The sequence below is a fragment of the Odocoileus virginianus genome, chromosome 31, assembly GCF_023699985.2.
Source record: "Odocoileus virginianus isolate 20LAN1187 ecotype Illinois chromosome 31, Ovbor_1.2, whole genome shotgun sequence".
Classification (NCBI taxonomy): Eukaryota; Metazoa; Chordata; class Mammalia; order Artiodactyla; family Cervidae; genus Odocoileus; species Odocoileus virginianus.
Genome location: NC_069704.1, coordinates 40,856,607 through 40,874,904, shown reverse-complemented (window position 1 = coordinate 40,874,904; position 18,298 = coordinate 40,856,607). Strand labels below are relative to the sequence as shown.

General features: G+C 40.2%; 1 protein-coding gene across 4 annotated transcripts in view; it reads left to right on the top strand.

Annotated features, from left to right (window-relative positions):
• The first annotated feature begins 415 nt into the window (after positions 1-415).
• The window catches only part of PIWIL2 (piwi like RNA-mediated gene silencing 2), a 70,804-nt gene continuing 52,921 nt past the window's right edge, over positions 416-18,298 (top strand). For 3 of the 4 annotated variants that reach the window (XM_020899932.2, XM_020899929.2, XM_020899927.2), the window contains exons 1-10: positions 416-535; positions 2,618-2,816; positions 4,251-4,338; positions 4,502-4,640; positions 5,137-5,340; positions 5,944-6,054; positions 7,975-8,092; positions 8,543-8,667; positions 9,523-9,603; positions 9,870-9,983. In XM_020899932.2, coding sequence (XP_020755591.1) covers positions 2,625-2,816; positions 4,251-4,338; positions 4,502-4,640; positions 5,137-5,340; positions 5,944-6,054; positions 7,975-8,092; positions 8,543-8,667; positions 9,523-9,603; positions 9,870-9,983 — 1,172 coding nt within the window. In that variant the 5' untranslated portion in view covers positions 416-535; positions 2,618-2,624. Of the gene's footprint in view, positions 562-2,617; positions 2,817-4,250; positions 4,339-4,501; positions 4,641-5,136; positions 5,341-5,943; positions 6,055-7,974; positions 8,093-8,542; positions 8,668-9,522; positions 9,604-9,869; positions 9,984-18,298 lie in introns of all 4 variants that reach the window. The other variant, XM_020899928.2, reaches the window with a different exon arrangement.

Below are 18,298 nucleotides of genomic sequence, written 5' to 3'. Positions count from 1 at the left end.
CTGCAGGCGAATTCTTTACTAGTTGAACCATGAGGGAAGCCTCAATGGGAAGGTTGAGGAAAGTCAATTTCTACATGAGCATGTAAGCTAACTCTGTTTACATGAGTTGCTCTCAATAAGAGAGTCGGGATGTTTTGAAAGCGTAACACACTTCAACGCTTAATTTCACTCCTAACTTTTGGACCCCCTACTTCCCTCCCCCACTTTGAGCATCCCTTCCGGGTGAACCTCGCCGCCACCCCCGCATGAGACTGCTGGGAATGGGAGAGGGAGGGGCTCTTTGCAGGACAGCCAATGAGATGGCTGGTTCTTGTGAATGGCACGTCATTACGCCAATGGGTTCAGTCCCTGAGGCCTCGCGAGAGGACGGGAATTCGTGATCTGGAGCATGTGGGATTTTGGCGTGGTGGGAACGTTGAGCGCGGGCGTCTCCTGAGGCGCAACCAAGCTGCTCAGTGGGGTCCAGCGCCGGTGAGAGGACGGGACGCAGGTGTGGAAGACCAGGGAAGCAGAGGTCGCTCTGCTACAGGTCAAGGTGCGCTCACACTCAAGTTCTTGGTGGTAAGCTGGGGTCCCTGTGGCCCTCTCCACCCCTCACCTTGGGAAAGCTCGGAGTCTGTGGGCCCTTGGGTGGAGGCTGGGCCTGAGGCGGGGGCGGGAAGTCGTTATTTGAGGTTGGGGGTGTAGGAGGAAGGCAGGCCCTTGAAAAGGTGAAAAGGAGGAGGGAGGAGGCTCTTGGCAGGGAGGTGGTTGAACGCGTTGAGTGTTCCTTGGGCAGGAACAGTGGGCCAGACCGCTGGCAGAATCTTGGTTTGGGGAATGATGCTTTCTCCGTGTGGAAGAAGCGTAGGGGCCTTCCCTTCTGGTTACATCCCAGTCATAGACCCCAGTCTGGAGCTCGCACCTGGAGGAGTGTGGAACATAGTCCTCGCCTGTCCTGGGACCTGTCTGTCCTGGGACTCTTCCCGCTTGGGCCTTAGAGTCAGCCAGCTATTTGTTAACTAATCAAAGGAGAAAATCCACAGTAAGGGAGGGCTTTCTGGAGGAGGTGCTTGACTCTGTAGAAGTGATGGTGGAGGTGAGAGGGGTGAAGAAAGAAGAGGATTCCAGAAGTCCTGTAATCGGTGGGTGTCACGGTGCCTCTCATTGTGTACCAGTCAGACTGCTAATTGCTCTGGTTTCTTCCAGTGGTGGTAGGAAGGTGTGAGCCAGGAGGTCAGGCTAACTGAAAAGGAGTTTGAACAATTATAGGGGAGAATTCTAGTAGCCTTTGAGGAGGAGGCATGCCTTTCTGTTTTAGTGTAAAAAATAATAGTTTGTATAAAAAAGTTTTGCCAGATCCTGAACCACCTTCATCTGTAAAATTGACTTAGAAATTGTGTGTCAGCCTTTTCTTTTATGTGCATGACCTGATTTCTCAGTAATTTATAGTTAAGACAGGTTAGTGAAAATTAAGAAGAGGCTTACTCGTTAGTTACAGAAGCTTCTTTGGGGATTGGGGTGAGTCAGGACGGTGAAAAGGAGCCCCTGAAAGAAGGAGTCCTGGGCCTTTGCTAGGGGTCCAGTAGTTAAGACTCTATGCTTCCACTTCAGGGGACCTAGGTTCAATTCCTAGTTGGGGAACTAAGATCCTATATGCTCCTGAAAGTGAAAGTTGCTCAGTCATGTTGGACTCTTTGTGACCCCAGGGGCTATACAGTCCATGGAATTCTCCAGGCCAGAATACTGGAGTTCCCTTCTCCAGGGGATCTTCCCAACCAGGGATTGAACCCAGGTCTCCCACATTGCAGGCAGATTCTTTACCAGCTGAGCTACCAGGAAAGCTTGGCATGGCCTTCTAAAAAAATGGGAGTCTTGAAGTCTGTAGATTATATAAAGTGATTTTGAAAAGGCTTAGTGAGTCTGAGACTTGAGGGCCGAGAAGAGCATCATCCCCGGTTACCTTAAGGGTAGGGGCAAGTGTTAAATGTCACCTGTGAGACTAAGCAGGAATCATAGGCCCAAATCAGGAAGGGTCTATATGGTCGAGACCTCAGTTCTGATAGTTTGAGAAAAGAGCTCTGTCGAAAGGAACTGGATAAAGATTCAGAGAAGCACACTAAAGAATCAAGGAGGAGATGGAATAGTTTACTATGAAAATAGACCGGAAAAAAGATTAAGTCCCTGGTAGAGAGGCCCAAAATCAAAACTGATAAATATTTATTGACAGAAAATTTTTGTGATATGTTAACTATATACTTACTTATAAAGCAAAATTATGCCCATACATAAAAAATACTTCTTCTACAACTGGTAGTTAACTGCAGGACTGAGTTCTCAAAGAAGCTCTTTGGGTAGAAAATATGAGTAAATATGAGTAAAATTAAGGAGGGTTTGGCCTTTAAGAGATTTCTGATTGAGAGTATTTAGAACATTCTGGGCTAAGTAGAAACTTTTGAATATAATATATTGTGAATATAATATAGAAGTATCATTGGTCTGATCCAAAGTAGGTTTTTTTTCTTTTAATGCTTTGTGAGTCTGTTGTGAAGGAAAAGGAAACCCTTTGGGAATCATTTAAACTATAGAATGATGGCAAGTAATAACAGTGACAGATTGACACCCATGTCCTCCGCAGCCTTGCAATGGATCCTGTTCGACCACGCTTCAGGGGTCTGTCTCCCGTGCACCCATCTCAGTCTGTGCGGATGCCAGGCTCTTGGCCACAAGCTCCAAAACCTTTGGACCCATCTCTGAGCAGGGCAGGACCTGCAGGCAGGGGCCATGTGTTTGGAAAGCAAAAGGAGCCGAGTCCACAGAGTGGGCCAGTGCAAAAGGTACGACCATGTCTGTCTACATAGTAGCAGCATGCAGCTTATCATTAGAGCAAATAATGGATTTCAGGGTACTTAGGAAACTGGGAAGCCCTATATGAAAGCAAGGGTTGTTTTTATTTCCCCCTTTAACAAGTAGTTTCATCTTCTAGGAATATATTTCAAGTTCTTGAATTGCAGGTCTAGAAAAAGTGCCTCATAATGAATGTTAGATGGACTTGGGTAAATGGCTTAGTTTCCTGGCTTCTAAAAGTATAAATACGTACATACATACATGACAGGTTTAAAGATACAGCCTTTACTGTTTAGATTTTCACTGTGGGTTGGACTCTATGGTATTAGCAGCCACCGTTGCCTCTGAGGTCATAATTGTTAAGAATAGTTCCTTTCAGAAGTCTCTTTGCCCAAATCTTAAAGGAAAAAAGGATCTTCGGCTATTGTTACTGCTGTGTATATACTTATATGGATGTGCATGCTTAATTTCCTGATTATATAGTAATTTTTAAAATGGTTTTTGCCTGTAATTAACAAATTTCAAAGAATGGAGAGTTAGCAGATATAGGAGGAACCTAATAATGCAGTTGTCACCATGTTAAGTAGTGTTGACCATGTTAGATGTAACATTGTTCTATAAAAAGAAACACTGATGACAGTAATCCTGTGTTTTCACTCAGATGGATTTCTTGAGTCTATATGGGCGACTCTGATTGGTGTGACAGTAGTAAACTTCCCAGACTGCCACAGGAAAACAGTAACAAGTTTTGTTGAGGATTGTTTAAAAAAAAACACAAAACCCCAAGACTTCTGATACCCTTAAATTACATGTTTTTTGGGAAAGTTTATTAGCTGGTATGCTTATGCCCTCTTACCTTAGGTGTACAGGAAATGAACTAGAAAAGCAGTTCTGTTTTATTTGGAATACTTACATTAAATCCTGAATTATCAGTTCAGTCGCTCAGTCCTGTCCAACTCTTTGCGATTCTATGGACTGCAGCCAGCCAGGCTTCCCTGTCCATCACCAACTGCTGGAGCTTGCTCAGACTTTGTTCATCGAGTCTGTGATGCCATCCAACCGTGTCATCCTCTGTCATCCCCTTCTCCTCCTGGCTTCAGTCTTTCCCAGTGTTAGGGTCTTTTCTAATGAGTCAGTTCTTCGCATTGGGTGGCCAAAATATGAGCTATATTTATGCTTAAAAACCTAGTATGAACTATATTTATAAAATCATGAACTATATTTATGTTTAAAAGCCTAATTAGTGTTCTTAAAACCATAATAATTTAAACAATTTTTATGAAGTACTTTTATCCTTTGTTCTTGACATTTATAGAATTTGAAGTGGACGATTTTTATTATTTACCAAGGTTTGAAGAAAATAACAATATTTCTGGCCTTTTAAACTGTATCTTAGAGTAACATTATTCTTTGACTTTCTGTAGGAGTCTGTGGGTTTAGTCTCAATGTTCCGAGGACTGGGCCTTGAAACAGCATCCCACACCCCTCTGAAACGGGAGATGCTTCCTTTAGGTATGTGGAAAACTAACTTGAGAAAATGTGATGTTGTGTGATGTGATCATTGATGTGATCATTGCTTTGTTCTTAAATTAACACAGTTTATCTTCAAAAAAATTACTGTATTTTACAAAATGTTCAGCTCACAGTTATAGCTGGGATCTGACCTTTCCTTTAGGTAGAGGCATTTTAGGTCTAGGCTTACCTACCAATATGGCATGCAAGGACAAAGAAGAACCCCATCCCACTTATCTGGATCCTTCATTGTTGGCAGCTGGGGATAGCAAGATGGCAGAGGCCTCCGTTGGTTGGAATAGGTGGGTAAAGTTGCTTCCTTGGGTAGCTCTCAAATTTAGGTGAAATATCTCCAAGTCCAAAGAGAAACTCTAAAGTGGGTTATGTTGTCTCACAAGGAAACCGTGCATGGTTTCATGGTAAGAATGGGCATTTTCCAAAAGTAGTCAGTAACTACTGACCCAGTCAGTCTTTGGACAAGGTAAAAGCAGTTTTCCACAGCACAGTTCACCCTGTTTGCTCTCTTAAGGAGTCAGACTGATGGTGCTGATTGTTTATCCCAGGTGGGTCAGACTTCCACCTCAATTTCTGCTATGGAAGTTGGCCCTCATAGTCCATATTAATAGTAATTGATGAGTGAGTCTTGTTGGCATATTGGATTCAGAGAGAATCCCAATGCTTGGGTCCCTTTTGCTGACTCCTCCAGGGAAAGAATGAGATTTGAGGACTCATTTAGTTGGGAGCATAGATAGAAGCATGATTGAGAAAGTCCTGATTTGTCTCTTTTCAATGATGCAGGATGCTCAGAAGAGGGAATTTGGATGCATCTTTGTTACCAGTGGGAAGAGCAGCTGGTGGTTTAGGCAGAGGAATATACAAGGCTCCCAGTGCTCTCAGCCTGGCTTCTCAGGATCCTGCCCAGCTCTCACCTCTGCCTCCTCTGCCCCAGGCCCCACTATACTCTCTTGATAGCCCTCCACTTGGGACTGCAGAGCGCAAGAAGTAAGTCGGGAGTGCTGCCTTCCTGCTTGGGGATGGTGTAGCGGAGGCCGTCTCAGAGGGTTGCACACCCTGTGCTGTTGTGTCTGAAGTCCTCCCTGGTGGTAGGCGCCGCAGGGTTTTTTGTTTTGTTTTTTGCCAGGTGGGGAGAATGACAGAAGAGGTAGACAATTCCTAAAGAGGTGAAATGCGGTTAGTGCTGATAATATGTATCAGTCAACTCATGGCTTTTCATTTCCTTCCCAATTCAGACATAGATAATTTCTTGTCGTGTTGTAGATAAAGAGATTATCTGGGAAATACATTGCAGCTGTTCATTTTTCTCTACAGAACTAATTCTTATGTTCTTAGTTAGCTGGCCTAGTTATTCTAGTGATATTACTAGGACGAATATGGTGACCTTGCTGCTCTAATTAGAAATTGCAAGAATTTACCTTCTTTCTTTCAAAGCTTCTTTTGTATGTCTTGAGGGCCTGTATACCTATAAAATACTACTTCCCCCAATCTGTCTTTCCTTCTTTCTTTGCTTTCTTTGTATTTTTGTGGCATGGGCTATTTGTTTTTCATATCTGTGGGTGCTTTTACTTTTTTATTTTTATTTTCTAGAGAGCTTTTTGTGAAGCGAGGATCAAAAGGAACACCTCAATTTTTGGGATTGAACCTTATCAAAATACAGTGTCATAATGAAGCAGTTTATCAATATCATGTGACTTTCAGGTATTCATAGCTTCCCCCCACACCGTATTTACTTCTTAGAGAGCAGTAAAGAAATAGTTCAATAGGAATAACTGAATTGGTTTTCTGTATAATTACAGAACTTCAAATACTCAAATCCTTGCAATAAGTTTGAAATTAACTTTTCTGTGTGTCTGTTTAGCTATATTACCAATCCAGATTTTAACTTAATAGGCTCAATTTTAAGCATAAGGTTAGAAGTGGATTTTCTTTGAAGCTAATGAAACTTAAGTTCAAGGCCTTTTTGCATGATACTCAGTCGTATTGGACTCTTTGCAACCCTATGGACTGTAGCCCACCAGGCTTCTCTGTCCGTGGGATTTCCCAGGCAAGAACACTGGTGTGGTTGCCACGCTCTCCTCCGGGGGATCTTCCCAGTCCAGTGATGGAACCTCTGTCTCTCGGGTCTCCTGCACTGGCAGGCATGTTCTTTACCAGGGGCACTGCCTGGGAACCCGTTTACTTGCATAGACCCCTTCATAACCTTTTAACTTGTCTGTATTTGTATTTCTTTTCTTTAGTGTTACGGAGGGAAAGAAAACAGATTAAAAGAACAAAGGGGAGCATGGGCCATGAGAAATAGCCAGTGAATTAGCCACTTATTTTAAACGTTTGTAAGATGATTGAGAAATGAAATACTAATTAGAGAGAGCTGGATTGCTTTAAATGATTCTGTGAGGTAAGAAACCAGAGCTGAGCATGTATGACAAGAGAAGGAGCCAAGAAACTGGGTGAAATTGAACTCACAGGAGGAGAAGGTAGTGAGAATGGTCCTGTTCTGGAGCGTAAGGAACTTAGATGGGTGTTAATCCGAGGAAAGTGGACTGACAACTGTTCCTGAAACAGAACTGGTGTGTGACTCCTCGTGGATGTCTGCATTGACCAGGCTGTGGAGATAGTGTGGATTCTATACATTTTGAGATTGTAGTTGCAGACCTTTGAGGCTACAGTGTGATGAGAATGCCAGGCCCTTGAGAGAATCCTGAGAGGACGCACTACAGTGACTGGTCGTCCTGTGGATTCCGTGACATGATAGAGCTCTAAAAAGACTAACTCAAAAGTTGTCTGGAGCATAACGCCTTGTGTATATTAATATGAATTTTTTTGAAGAAGCGTTTTGAAATGTGATCTTAGCATGTGAGTGCTTAGTTTTGGGGATGACTGTACTGGATTACCACCTGAACTTTTTGTAGTTTTTATCTTTCTTCACATACTTGAACACACTTGACCCTTTTTAGCCTTGGGTTTGTTTAAACTTCGAAGTTGTAGGATAAGGTTGTGCGTTACTGTAATCTAATGGGAAAATCATTGTACAACGTAGCTATTGGAATTTTTCAAAACTGTAAGATTTGTGCCAATGAATTGATAAAAAGTTGAAATTGTTGAGTGAAAAATGGTCTAGACTAAAATACTGTTTTTTAAAAATATATTTTTTAAAAAGTGTGTATTTCTACAGATGTTGGATCAGGGATTAGCAGACTATGACCTGCCTGCCAGGCGAATCTGACCCACTGCCTATTTCTGTAATAAAGTGTTGCTAGAACATAGCCTTGCTTATTGGTTTACCTATGGTCTATAAGGCTTTTGCGCCATGTTAGCAGAGCAGAGTAGTTACAGCAGAGACCATATGGCCTCTAAAAGCTTTCTGTAGAAGTCGTTTGGCCCACTGATCTAAACTCTCGAAGAATGTACCCTGACATGCTAAGGCAGTTATGTTTGAGAGAGGACTGTTTTTATTTTCTGTGAGCCTTGGGTCAAGAGTTCTTTTTTAGTCAGATAGATATATTTGAATTGTTTGGTATGACCACTAGATGGAGCAGCAGTCACAAGTGACTGTTTCTCTAACAAACCTACTGTCCTGCTGTAAAGTCAAGCTGAAGTAAAATCCTCTTTATTTTCTAGCCCCAACGTGGAGTGCAAAAGCATGAGGTTTGGCATGTTGAAGGACCATCAAGGTGTCACCGGAAATGTCACTGCTTTTGATGGATCCATTCTCTATCTACCTGTTAAGCTTCAGCAAGTGAGACCAAATAGGAAATGCACTTTGGGACAAAGCCAGAGTGGTGGGAAATCATAGTGTCCCTGAACATTTGAGTTGTACTTTCCTATTGTGAGCGGGAGGGCTGACTTCTCTGCGACCAAGAAATTGCAAACTGAGAAACTATTTATATATGAGTTCTTTCTAGTTCCTTCTCTCTTTAAGAGGAGTGGTTGGAAGCCTTTGACCTCAGTGACAAAGAATACTATAAGATTTCAAAATCACGAGGCTCTATTGCTAGTTCTCCATTGGGTGTCTCTTACCAAATCCTCTTGTCAATCCTGATTGTCCTGCTGTGATTTGTCTAGTGTGGACAGCAAAGTAATAAAAATAAAATATGATTAAGATATGTTAGTGTTCTAGAACACAAGTTGGATTAGATTAGGGCTTGGTAATGTCATTTCTTTTTACATACATATGTTTATTTGTTAGGTTCTTGAGTTAAAGAGTCAAAGGAAAACTGACAGTGCTGAGATCACCATTAAGATTCAGTTGACAAAGATCCTGGAGCCCTGTTCTGACTTGTGCATTCCCTTCTACAATGTTGTATTCCGTCGGTGAGAAATGGCTGAAGTCTTATTTTCTTTAACCTCAGTCTTTGTAACAGAGCTCTTCAGGAGCCTTGGATGGTATTAAAACTAGTGTGTATATAAAGAGTTTGGAAATATTTAATAAATAAATGCATGACATTAAAGGCTAACTTATCTCGGGTGATTGGACAGATTTGGGTATATGAAAGTAGATCTGAGGTGGTTGGCTAGAAGGGAATGGGTTCCTTTGATTCATTCAGGAAGTTTAAAAGCAAATGTTGATGGTGTATATTTAGTGATGTTACATTAAACACCATGATGGGTCTACATGAAGAGGTAGTGTATAAAAATTTTTGCTAGAATTTCTCTTGGTCGTTTGAAGGTTTGGATATAAATAGCTCATAATTTTTTATTTTTACTCTTCTGAAAACTCTCAAATTTTCATGAAACTGTTATTCCTAAACCACTTCTTTTATAAAACACAAAACCTGATTTCTACTTAGTAAGCTGAACTACTAGGAACAAACATAACTTCCTGTGCCAGACTGATATTCACAAATTTAGAAATGGACTCTCTTGTGCTATTTTTAGTTAATAGGGTAAAGTAATGTAAATTGAGCTTGGGAAGTCAACTTGATTTTTGGTTACCTAGTTAGGAGAAAAGGCTGCAATCAATTGCATATACAGCAAGATCAATGCTTTGGTAATTTTTATTTTCCTTTTGGTAAGAGTGTTCTGTACATAAAATCTATATTGTGCAAAGAGCATCAGCCTTTCTGCCCTTTGAGGCTTCCAGAGGAAAATGTAACTAAGTGCACTTGAACTTACTTATTTATTTTTAAATCTTCTACTAGAACACTCATTCTTTGCTCTTTATTTCAGGGTAATGAAACTTTTGGATATGAAACTTGTTGGAAGAAACTTCTATGACCCTACAAGTGCTATGGTGCTGCAGCAGCACAGGTTGGTGCTGGCTTCTTCCTCAGTTTTGAATGTTCTACAAAGACAATCTTCATTGCAGTCACTGTATCAGTTTTTTATGATAGCAGGTACAATTTGTGAGTTAATTAAGTGTTTTATTAAGTTCTGCTGACTTCATTTGTTTCCTATTGCTTTCTCATTGTTATTGGGGAGGGGCAGTATCTGCCCGAAGTATTGCCTCAAATGAGGGCATGGAAATATCTCTGGTTCTTTTAGCATCCCAGGATAAAGGCCATCTGTGTCTTCAGATTGCAGATCTGGCCAGGCTATGCAGCTAGCATCCGGAGGACAGACGGAGGTCTTTTCCTGCTAGCTGATGTCTCCCATAAGGTCATTCGGAATGATTCTGTGCTGGACATCATGTGAGTGGATGGATGGGGGGAATCTGCCTTTGACAAGTTAACAATTTTCTGAGAAGTTCAGTAGTAGCTGCTAATAAATACACATTTAGCCCATTGTTCTTTTTGGGTTTTAAATTGTAGAACAGATTAAAGATACTGAATGGATGTGCTCTTTCTGTGAATCCTACCAAGATAGACATCTGAATAGAGACCTGCTGTGCTTAGACTAAGGAGGAATGTCTAAGTCTGTGGTTGAGAAGACTTGGTGTAATATACACACACCCTGAGTTTTTGTTTAAAAGTAGTATTCTAGTAAATATATACTGTAGTAAATACAGATGTGTACAACTTATAATGGCTACCTGAAATCCTACATTATACATAAATCTGTGTGCATCTATAATTTTTTTTAAATTTGGGTACCTAGAAGTGGATTTACTTAATGGGAAGGCCAAACACTTTATACTTCAACTATTTACTATAATATATTTAAATATATATTGATTGATTAGCCTCTAGAAAGCTTACTTTATTTTCTCACCAACTGTGTATAACTGCTAGGCTTATCAGGCTCTTAAATCTTTGCTTATTGGATAAATTCATTCATTCCATCAACATGGATTTATAGAACTCCAGTTTGTGCCAGAGTTTTGGGACTTTGCAGTTAACAAAGATCCCTCTCCTTAAGGAGTTTGCATTGTAGTCAGGTGAGATAAATAGTAAATAATAAACATGGTAAGTAAATTGTGTAGTGTACTAGAAGTGATACAGGCTGTGGAAGAAAAAATAGGTAGAGCACAGGGTAGGGGAGATCAGGAATCCATGGGATGAGGTGCATTGGGATGGAGAGCTGTCATTTAAGTGGCGTGTCAAGCTCAATTGAACCAACACTTGGAACAGGTGAGGGAGTTAACCAGATGAAGATACAGGCTAAGGGCATTCTTGCTAGAGGGACAGCTGAGGTACAGACTTAAGTTAGAAGTATGCCTGGCTCTTTGAGAAGCAACAGAGAAACCGGGTTGGCTAGAGCAGAGCAAGTGAGGTGAGAGCAGTGGGGAGATGGAGTAGATGGAGGGACTGAGGATGGAGAGCTTGGTAAGTCTGTTGTGAAGATTTTCACTTTTACTGTGGGTGAAACATAGGGCTTACAGCCAGGAGTGGCACGGTGTGACTTGAGTTGTGAAAGGATCCCTTTCGTTACTGCTTGGCGAATAGGCTTGGTGGGATGGGGTCAAAGTGGGGAAGCTGGCAGAAAGCTGTAGTACTAATCCGTGGAGAAGTGAGGGTGGCAGCCGTGGTGGTAGTGAGACATGGTTGGCCTCTGGGTGTGATCTGAAAGTAGTGCCCAGTCCATTTCCCGATGGGATGTGGGCTGTGAGAGCAAGAGAGAGGATGACTTGGATTTTTTTGAATGAATTTGTAGTGGTTTATTCTGTCTCTTCTGGACTCTGTTCTTCATGGTGGGGACCATGTTTCTTTTTCTCACATGGTACACCCAGACCGAGTTTATTCCTAGGCTATAATAAGTGTTCAAGAATGTTTGTTAAATAAAAATAGATGTCTTTGAATTCTTTTTCTTTATGGTTTCTATCTTTGTTTCTCTCCTTAGAAAGGTCTGAAAAAGTGAAAGTATTAGTTGCTAAGTTGTGTCCGACTCTTTGTAACCGCATAGACTTTAGCCCACCAGGCTCTTCTGTCCAAGGAATTCTCCAGGCAAGAATACTGCCAATAATTGCCAAGAATAGTGCCAATCCAAGTGGATTGCCATTCCCTTCTCCAGGTGATCTTCCTGACCCAGGGATGGAACCCAGGTCTACTACTTGTTTATTTTTATTTCCAATGTTTTAAACCTTCTGAAACTTATCTTGGTATGATGTTAGGATTATCACAATTGTTTTGGTACTGTTACACAATATACTGAAAAACATTTTGTATTTTAAGTGTTTCTATTGATGAATCAATTTTCAGTGTTACCTTTTTTAAGGTTTTTTTTTGGGGGGGGTCTTTAGTTTTCAGCAGTTCACTGTGGAGGTATACCTCATTTTATTGTGCAATGCATTATAGTGTTCTACAAAATGAAAGTTTTGTGGCAATCCTGCATCAAAATAGTCTATGGGCACCATGATTATATTTGTTATGATGATCTTTGGTGTTACTATTACAGAAAGATTACAACTTGCTGAAGGCTCAGATGATGGTTAGCATTTTTTAGCAATAAAGTCTTTTTTAATTAAGATGTGTCACATTTTTAGACATGATGCTCTTGCATACTTAATGGACTGACTACAGTATAAACTCAACTTTATTGTGCATTGTGCTGTGCTCACTCAGTCATGTCTAACTCGCTGCTTCCCCATGAACCGGAGCCCACCGGGCTCGTCTGTCCATGGGATGTCCCAGGCAAGAATACCGGAGTGGGTTGCCATTCCCTTCTCCAGGGGACCTTCCCTACCAGGGATTGAGCCTGCATATCCTGCATTGGCAGGCGGGTTCTTTACCACAGAGCCACCTGGGAAGCCCTTTATATACATTGTGCTGTGCTGTGCTTAGTCGCTCAGTCATGTCTGACTCTTTGCAACCCCGTGGACTGTAGCCTCCAGGCTCCTCTGTCCATGGGGATTCTCCAGGCAAGATTACTGGAGTGGGCTGCCATTTCCTCCTCCAAGGGAATCTTCCCAACCCAGGGATCGAACCCCGGTCTCCCACATTGCAGGCGGCGGCTTTAACCATCTGAGCCACCAGGGAAACCTTATATGCACTAGAAAGCCAAAAGTTTTGTGTGATTTGCTTAATTGTAGCCATCTTGAACTTAATTGCAGTGTCTCCAAGGAATACCTGTAATGGTAGTTTCCCAGTGTTTCTACTGCTTAGCCCTCACCTCAAGTGTGGGCTGGATTTATTGACTTCTCTCTTTTCTTTTCTTTTTTTGCCATCTGGATCTTGGTTGTGGTGTGTGAGCTCTTCATCGCGGTGCATGGGCTTTCTCTGGTTGTGATGTGCGGGAGTGTCTCTGGTCGCCGCACAGGGGCTGCTTGTTGTAGTGTGCGTGCTCCTCTTCTTGTGGCCTGAAGACTTAGTTGCTTCTTGACATGTGGGGTCCTAGTTCCCTGAAGAGGGATTGAGCCTGTGTCCCCTGCATTTAAAAGTGGATTCTCTACCACTGGACCACCAGGGAAGTCCCTGACTTATTTCTAATGAATGAAAAGTGGCAACAAACAGCCAAGTCAAAAAATGGGCAGAAGACCTAAATAGACATTTCTCCAAAGAAGGCATACAGATGGCCAACAGATACAAGAAAAGATGCTCAGAATCACTAATTATTAGAGAAATGGAATCAGAACTGCAATGAGATATCACCTCACTCTGGTCAGAGTGATCATCATCAAGAATTTTACAAATAATGAATGCTGGAGATGGTGTGCAGCAAAAGGCACCCTCCTCTACATTGTTGGTGGGAATGTAAATTGGTGTAGCCACAATGGAGAGTAGGGAGGTTCCTTAAAAACTAAAAATAGAGCTATTATATGATCCAGCAATTCCATTCCTGGGCATACATCAAGAGAAAACTCTTTAATTTGAAATGACACATCTACTCCAATGTTCATAGCAGCACTGTTTACAATAGACAACACACAGAAACAATTTAGATATCCATTGACAGATAAATGGATAAAGATGATACAGTATACAGTGGAGTTATTACTCACCCATAAAAAAGAATGAAATAGTGCCACTTACTGTGACATAGATGGACCTTGAGATTATCATATTAAATGAAGTAAGTTAGAGAGACAAATATATGGTATGACTTATATGTGAAATATTAAAAAAAAGTTACAAATGAACTTACTTACAAACCAGAAATAGATTCATAGACATAGAAAACAAACTTATGGTAACCAAAGGGGAAAAGAGGGGAGGGATAAATTAGGAGTTTAAAATTAACATACACACAGTACTAATTATAAAATAAACAACAATGATCTTCTGTATATCACTGGGAACTATATTCAGTATCTTGTAATAATTTATAATAGAAAATCTGAAAAAGAGTACATATATATGTATAATTGAATCACTTTGCTATACACCTGAAACTAACACAACATTGTAAATCAACTGTACTTCAATGAAAAAAGAGAATATGGCAGAAGGGATCAGATAGAATATCCCTTTAAAAAAATTGAGATGTAGTTGACATATAATGTCGTGTTAATTTCAAGTGTATGGCATAATGATATATGTAAACACTGTGGAATGGTCACCACAGTAAGTCACTGAGCCTTGTTAGCATCCACTTCCAGACAGTTACAAGTTTTTCTCTTGTGGTGAAAACTTGTAAGATTTGAAAGCAGCTTTAAAGTACACGGTGTACTATTATTAACTGTAGTCACCATGTTGTATATTACATTCCTAGGACATATTTATTTTATAACTGGAAATTTGTATCTTTTGCCTGTCTTTACCCATTTCTTCTATTTCCTGTCCCCTGCCTCTGGCAGCCACCAGCCTGTTCTCTGTATGGATGAATTGAAGGTTTGGTTCCTTCCTTCCTCCCTTCCTCCTTTCCTTCCATTTCATACATACATGAAATCATATAATATTTGTCTTTCTTTGATTTATTTCTCTTAGCATAATACTCTCAAGGTCCATCCATGTTGTCCCAAATAGCAGGATTTCCTTCTTTTCCTTACAGCTGAATACTGCACTGTATGTTCATGTGTGTGTGTATTTAACTAGTATGGTTTCTTTTTCCGTTCATCTGTCCGTGGACACTTAGGATGCTTCCCCGTCTTGGCTTTTGTAAATAATACTGCAGCAAACATGGGAGTGCATGTATCTTTTTTGAGTTGGCGTTTTTATTTCCTTCCGATAAATACCCGGAAGTGGAATTGCTGAATCGTGTGGTGATTCTATTTTTAGTTTTTTGAGGAACCTCCATACTGTTTTTCAGTGGCTGCACTAATTTACATCGCCTCCCAAGTGTATAAGGGTTCCCTTTTCACCACATCCTCACCAATACTTACTTCTTGTATTTTTGATAAGAGCCATTCTAACAGATGTGAAGTGATCTCGTGGTTTTGGTTTGCATTTTCTTGATGAGTAATAGTGTGAGCACCTTTTCATGTATCTGTCGACCATTTGTGTGCCTTCTTTGGAAAAATAACTCTTCAAATCCTTTGCCCATTCTTTTATCAGATTTTTTTGTTGTTGCTGAGTTGTATGAGTTTATTGCATATTTTGGATATTAACCCCTTATCAGCTATGTGACCTGCAAATACTCTCTCACATTCTGTAGGTTGTCTTTTCATTTGGTTGAAGGTTTCCTTTGCTCTGCAGAAGCTTTCTGGTTTGTTGTCGTCCCACTTGTTAATTTTGCCTCTGTTGCCTTTGCTTTTGGTGTCAAAGGATGTCACTTCTGAGGTGACATATACAAAGACTATGGTATCTGTCTTGGGTACTCTCTCTTGCTGTCTTGGGTCACTCACCCTGGGGAAGCCAGTTGCCAGGTTGTGGAGCAGCCCAGTGAAGTGAACTTAGAATCAGAACCTTCTTTGGTTGAGCTTTGAGATGTCTGTAGCCCTGGTTGACACCTTGCTTGCAGCCTTGTGAAATACCCTGAACCAGAGACACTCAACTAAGCCACACGCAAATTACTGACCCTTTGAAACTGTGAAGTAATAAATACGTGTGATCTTTTTTACAGATTTATTAAGACATGATTCACACAACATTCAGTACCTATTTTAACTGTGGCTTAATATAAGTCACATAGTTGTACATCCAAGTACAAACAACTGTAGAACATTTTCATGGCCTCAGAAAGAAGTCCTGCACCTCTTAGCTATCACCTCTCAATTCCTTCATCTTCCCCCAGACCTAGGCAACCACTGATACACTTTGTATATCTATAGATTGACCTATTCTGGACATTTCATATAAATAGGGTCATGTAATATATGTGTAATAATCTTTGACTTGGCATGTTTTTAAGTTTCATCCATGTTGTGATATGTATTGGTACTTCATTCCTTTTCAGTGCCTGAATAATATTCCATTGAATGGATTTGTATCTTATTTTGTTTTATAAATTTGTTTAGAGACAGACATGAGAGTTGTTTTTGCTAGAGAGCTATAGCAGATAACACTGCTATGAACATTCAGGCATAAGTGTTTCCTGTGGACTTGTGTGTTCATTTCTTTTCTGTAAATATCTGTGAGTGGAGCTGCTGTTAATTTTATGTTAACTTTATGTTTCTCCATTTGAGGAACTGCTAGACTATTTTCCAAAAGTGACTCTACTGTTCTGCATTCCCATCAGCAGTGTGTGAGGCTTCTGATTTGTCCATATCCTCACCAACATGTATTATCTGTGTTTATGATTCTCATAATCCAAGTGGTTGGAAATGGTATAGTTTTGATTTGCATTTCACTGATGATTAGTGATACAGAAAATCTGTTTCTGTGCTTATTGGCCATTTGTATATCTTCTTTGAAGAAATGTCTACTCAGATACTTTGCCTTCTTTTTAAATGGAATCATTTGTCTTTTTATTATTAAGTTGCAAGATTTCTTTATATATTCAAGGTACAAGTCTCTTATCAGATAGATGATTTGGAAATTTTTTCTTTTTTTTAGGTTTTCTTTACTTTCTTGAAGTACAAAAGTCTTTGAAGCACAAAAGTCTTCAATTTCATGAAGTCCAGTTTATCTGTTTTTCCTTTTGCTGCTTCTGTTCCTGTATCATGTAAAAATCCATTGCAGAAAGCTGAGGTCATATAGATTTACCCCTCTGCTTTCTTCTAATAGTTTTATAGTTTTAGCTCTTACATTTAGGTTTTGAATAAAATTTTCAGTGTGGTATGAGGTAGGTGTCCAACTTCATTCTTTTGCATGAGGATATTCAGTTGTTTCAGTACCATTGATTTAAAAAACTGATCTTTCCTCCATTGAATATTCTTGGCATCCTTGTTTAAAATCAGTTCAACACATGGATTTATTTCTGGACTCTCAGTTCTGTTCCATTGGTCTATGACTGTCTTTAATCCAGTGCCACACTGTCTTATTACTGTGACTTTGTGTTAAGTCTTGAAACTGGGAAATACAAGTCTTTAAACCTTATTCTTTTTTAAGATTTCTTGTGACAGTTCTGGATCTCCTGCACTTCATATGAATTTTAGAATCAGCTTGTCAAATTCTACCAGTATATCAACGGGAATTCTTATAGGGATATGTTGAATCAGATTAATTTGAAGAGTATTACCATGTGAACAATATTGTCTTCTGATCTAAGAACACAAGAGCTTTTCCACTTAGTTAGATCTTTAATTTCTTTCAACAGTGTTTTGTAGTTTTCAGAGTGTAATCAGTTCAGTTGCTCAGTCGTGTCCGATTCTTTGTGACCTCATGAACTGCAGCATGCCAGGCCTCCCTGTCCATCACCAACTGCCGGAGTCTACCCAAACCCATGTTCATTGAGTCGGTGATGCTATCTAACCATCTCATCCTCTGTCGTCCCCTTTCCTGCCTTCAATCTTTCCCAAACATCAGGATCCTTTCCAATGAGTCAGCTCTTCTCATCAGGTGGCCAAAATGTTGTAGTTTCAGCTTCAACATCAGTCCTTCCAGTGAACACTCAGGACTGATTTCCTTTAGGATGGACTGGTTGGATCTCCTTGCAGTCCAAGGGACTCTCAAGAGTCTTCTCCAACGCCACAGTTCAAAAGCATCAATTCTTTGGCGCTCAGCTTTCTTTATAGTCCAACTCTCACATCCATACATGACCACTGGAGAAACCATAGCCTTGACTAGATGGACCTTTGTTGGCAAAGTAACGCCTCTGCTTTTTAATATGCTGTCTAGGTTGGTCGTAACATTCCTTCCAAGGAGTAAGCATCTTTTAGTTTCATGGTTGCAATCACCATCTGCAATATGCTGTCTAGGTTGGTCATAACTTTCCTTTCAAGGAGTAAGCATTTTTTTAATTTAATGGCTGCAGTCACCATCTGCAGTGATTTTGAGTGATTTTGCAGTGATTCAGAGTGTAAGTTTCACATTTATTCCTAAGTACAGATATTTTAGTCCTTTTTATAATTTTATAAGTTGAATTTTTAAATTTGCATTTTTGGATTGTTCTTTGTAAGAGGCACAGTTGATTTTTGTGTACTGATCTTGTATCCTACAGCCCCTTTGAACTCATTTATTCTATTAATTTTCTTTACATATACCTCAAAATTTTCTGTACAAGACCATGTAATGTGAAAATAGAGATATTTTTACTTCTTCCTTTCCAATATGGATATCTTTTATTTTTTTCCTGCTAAATTGCCCTGCCA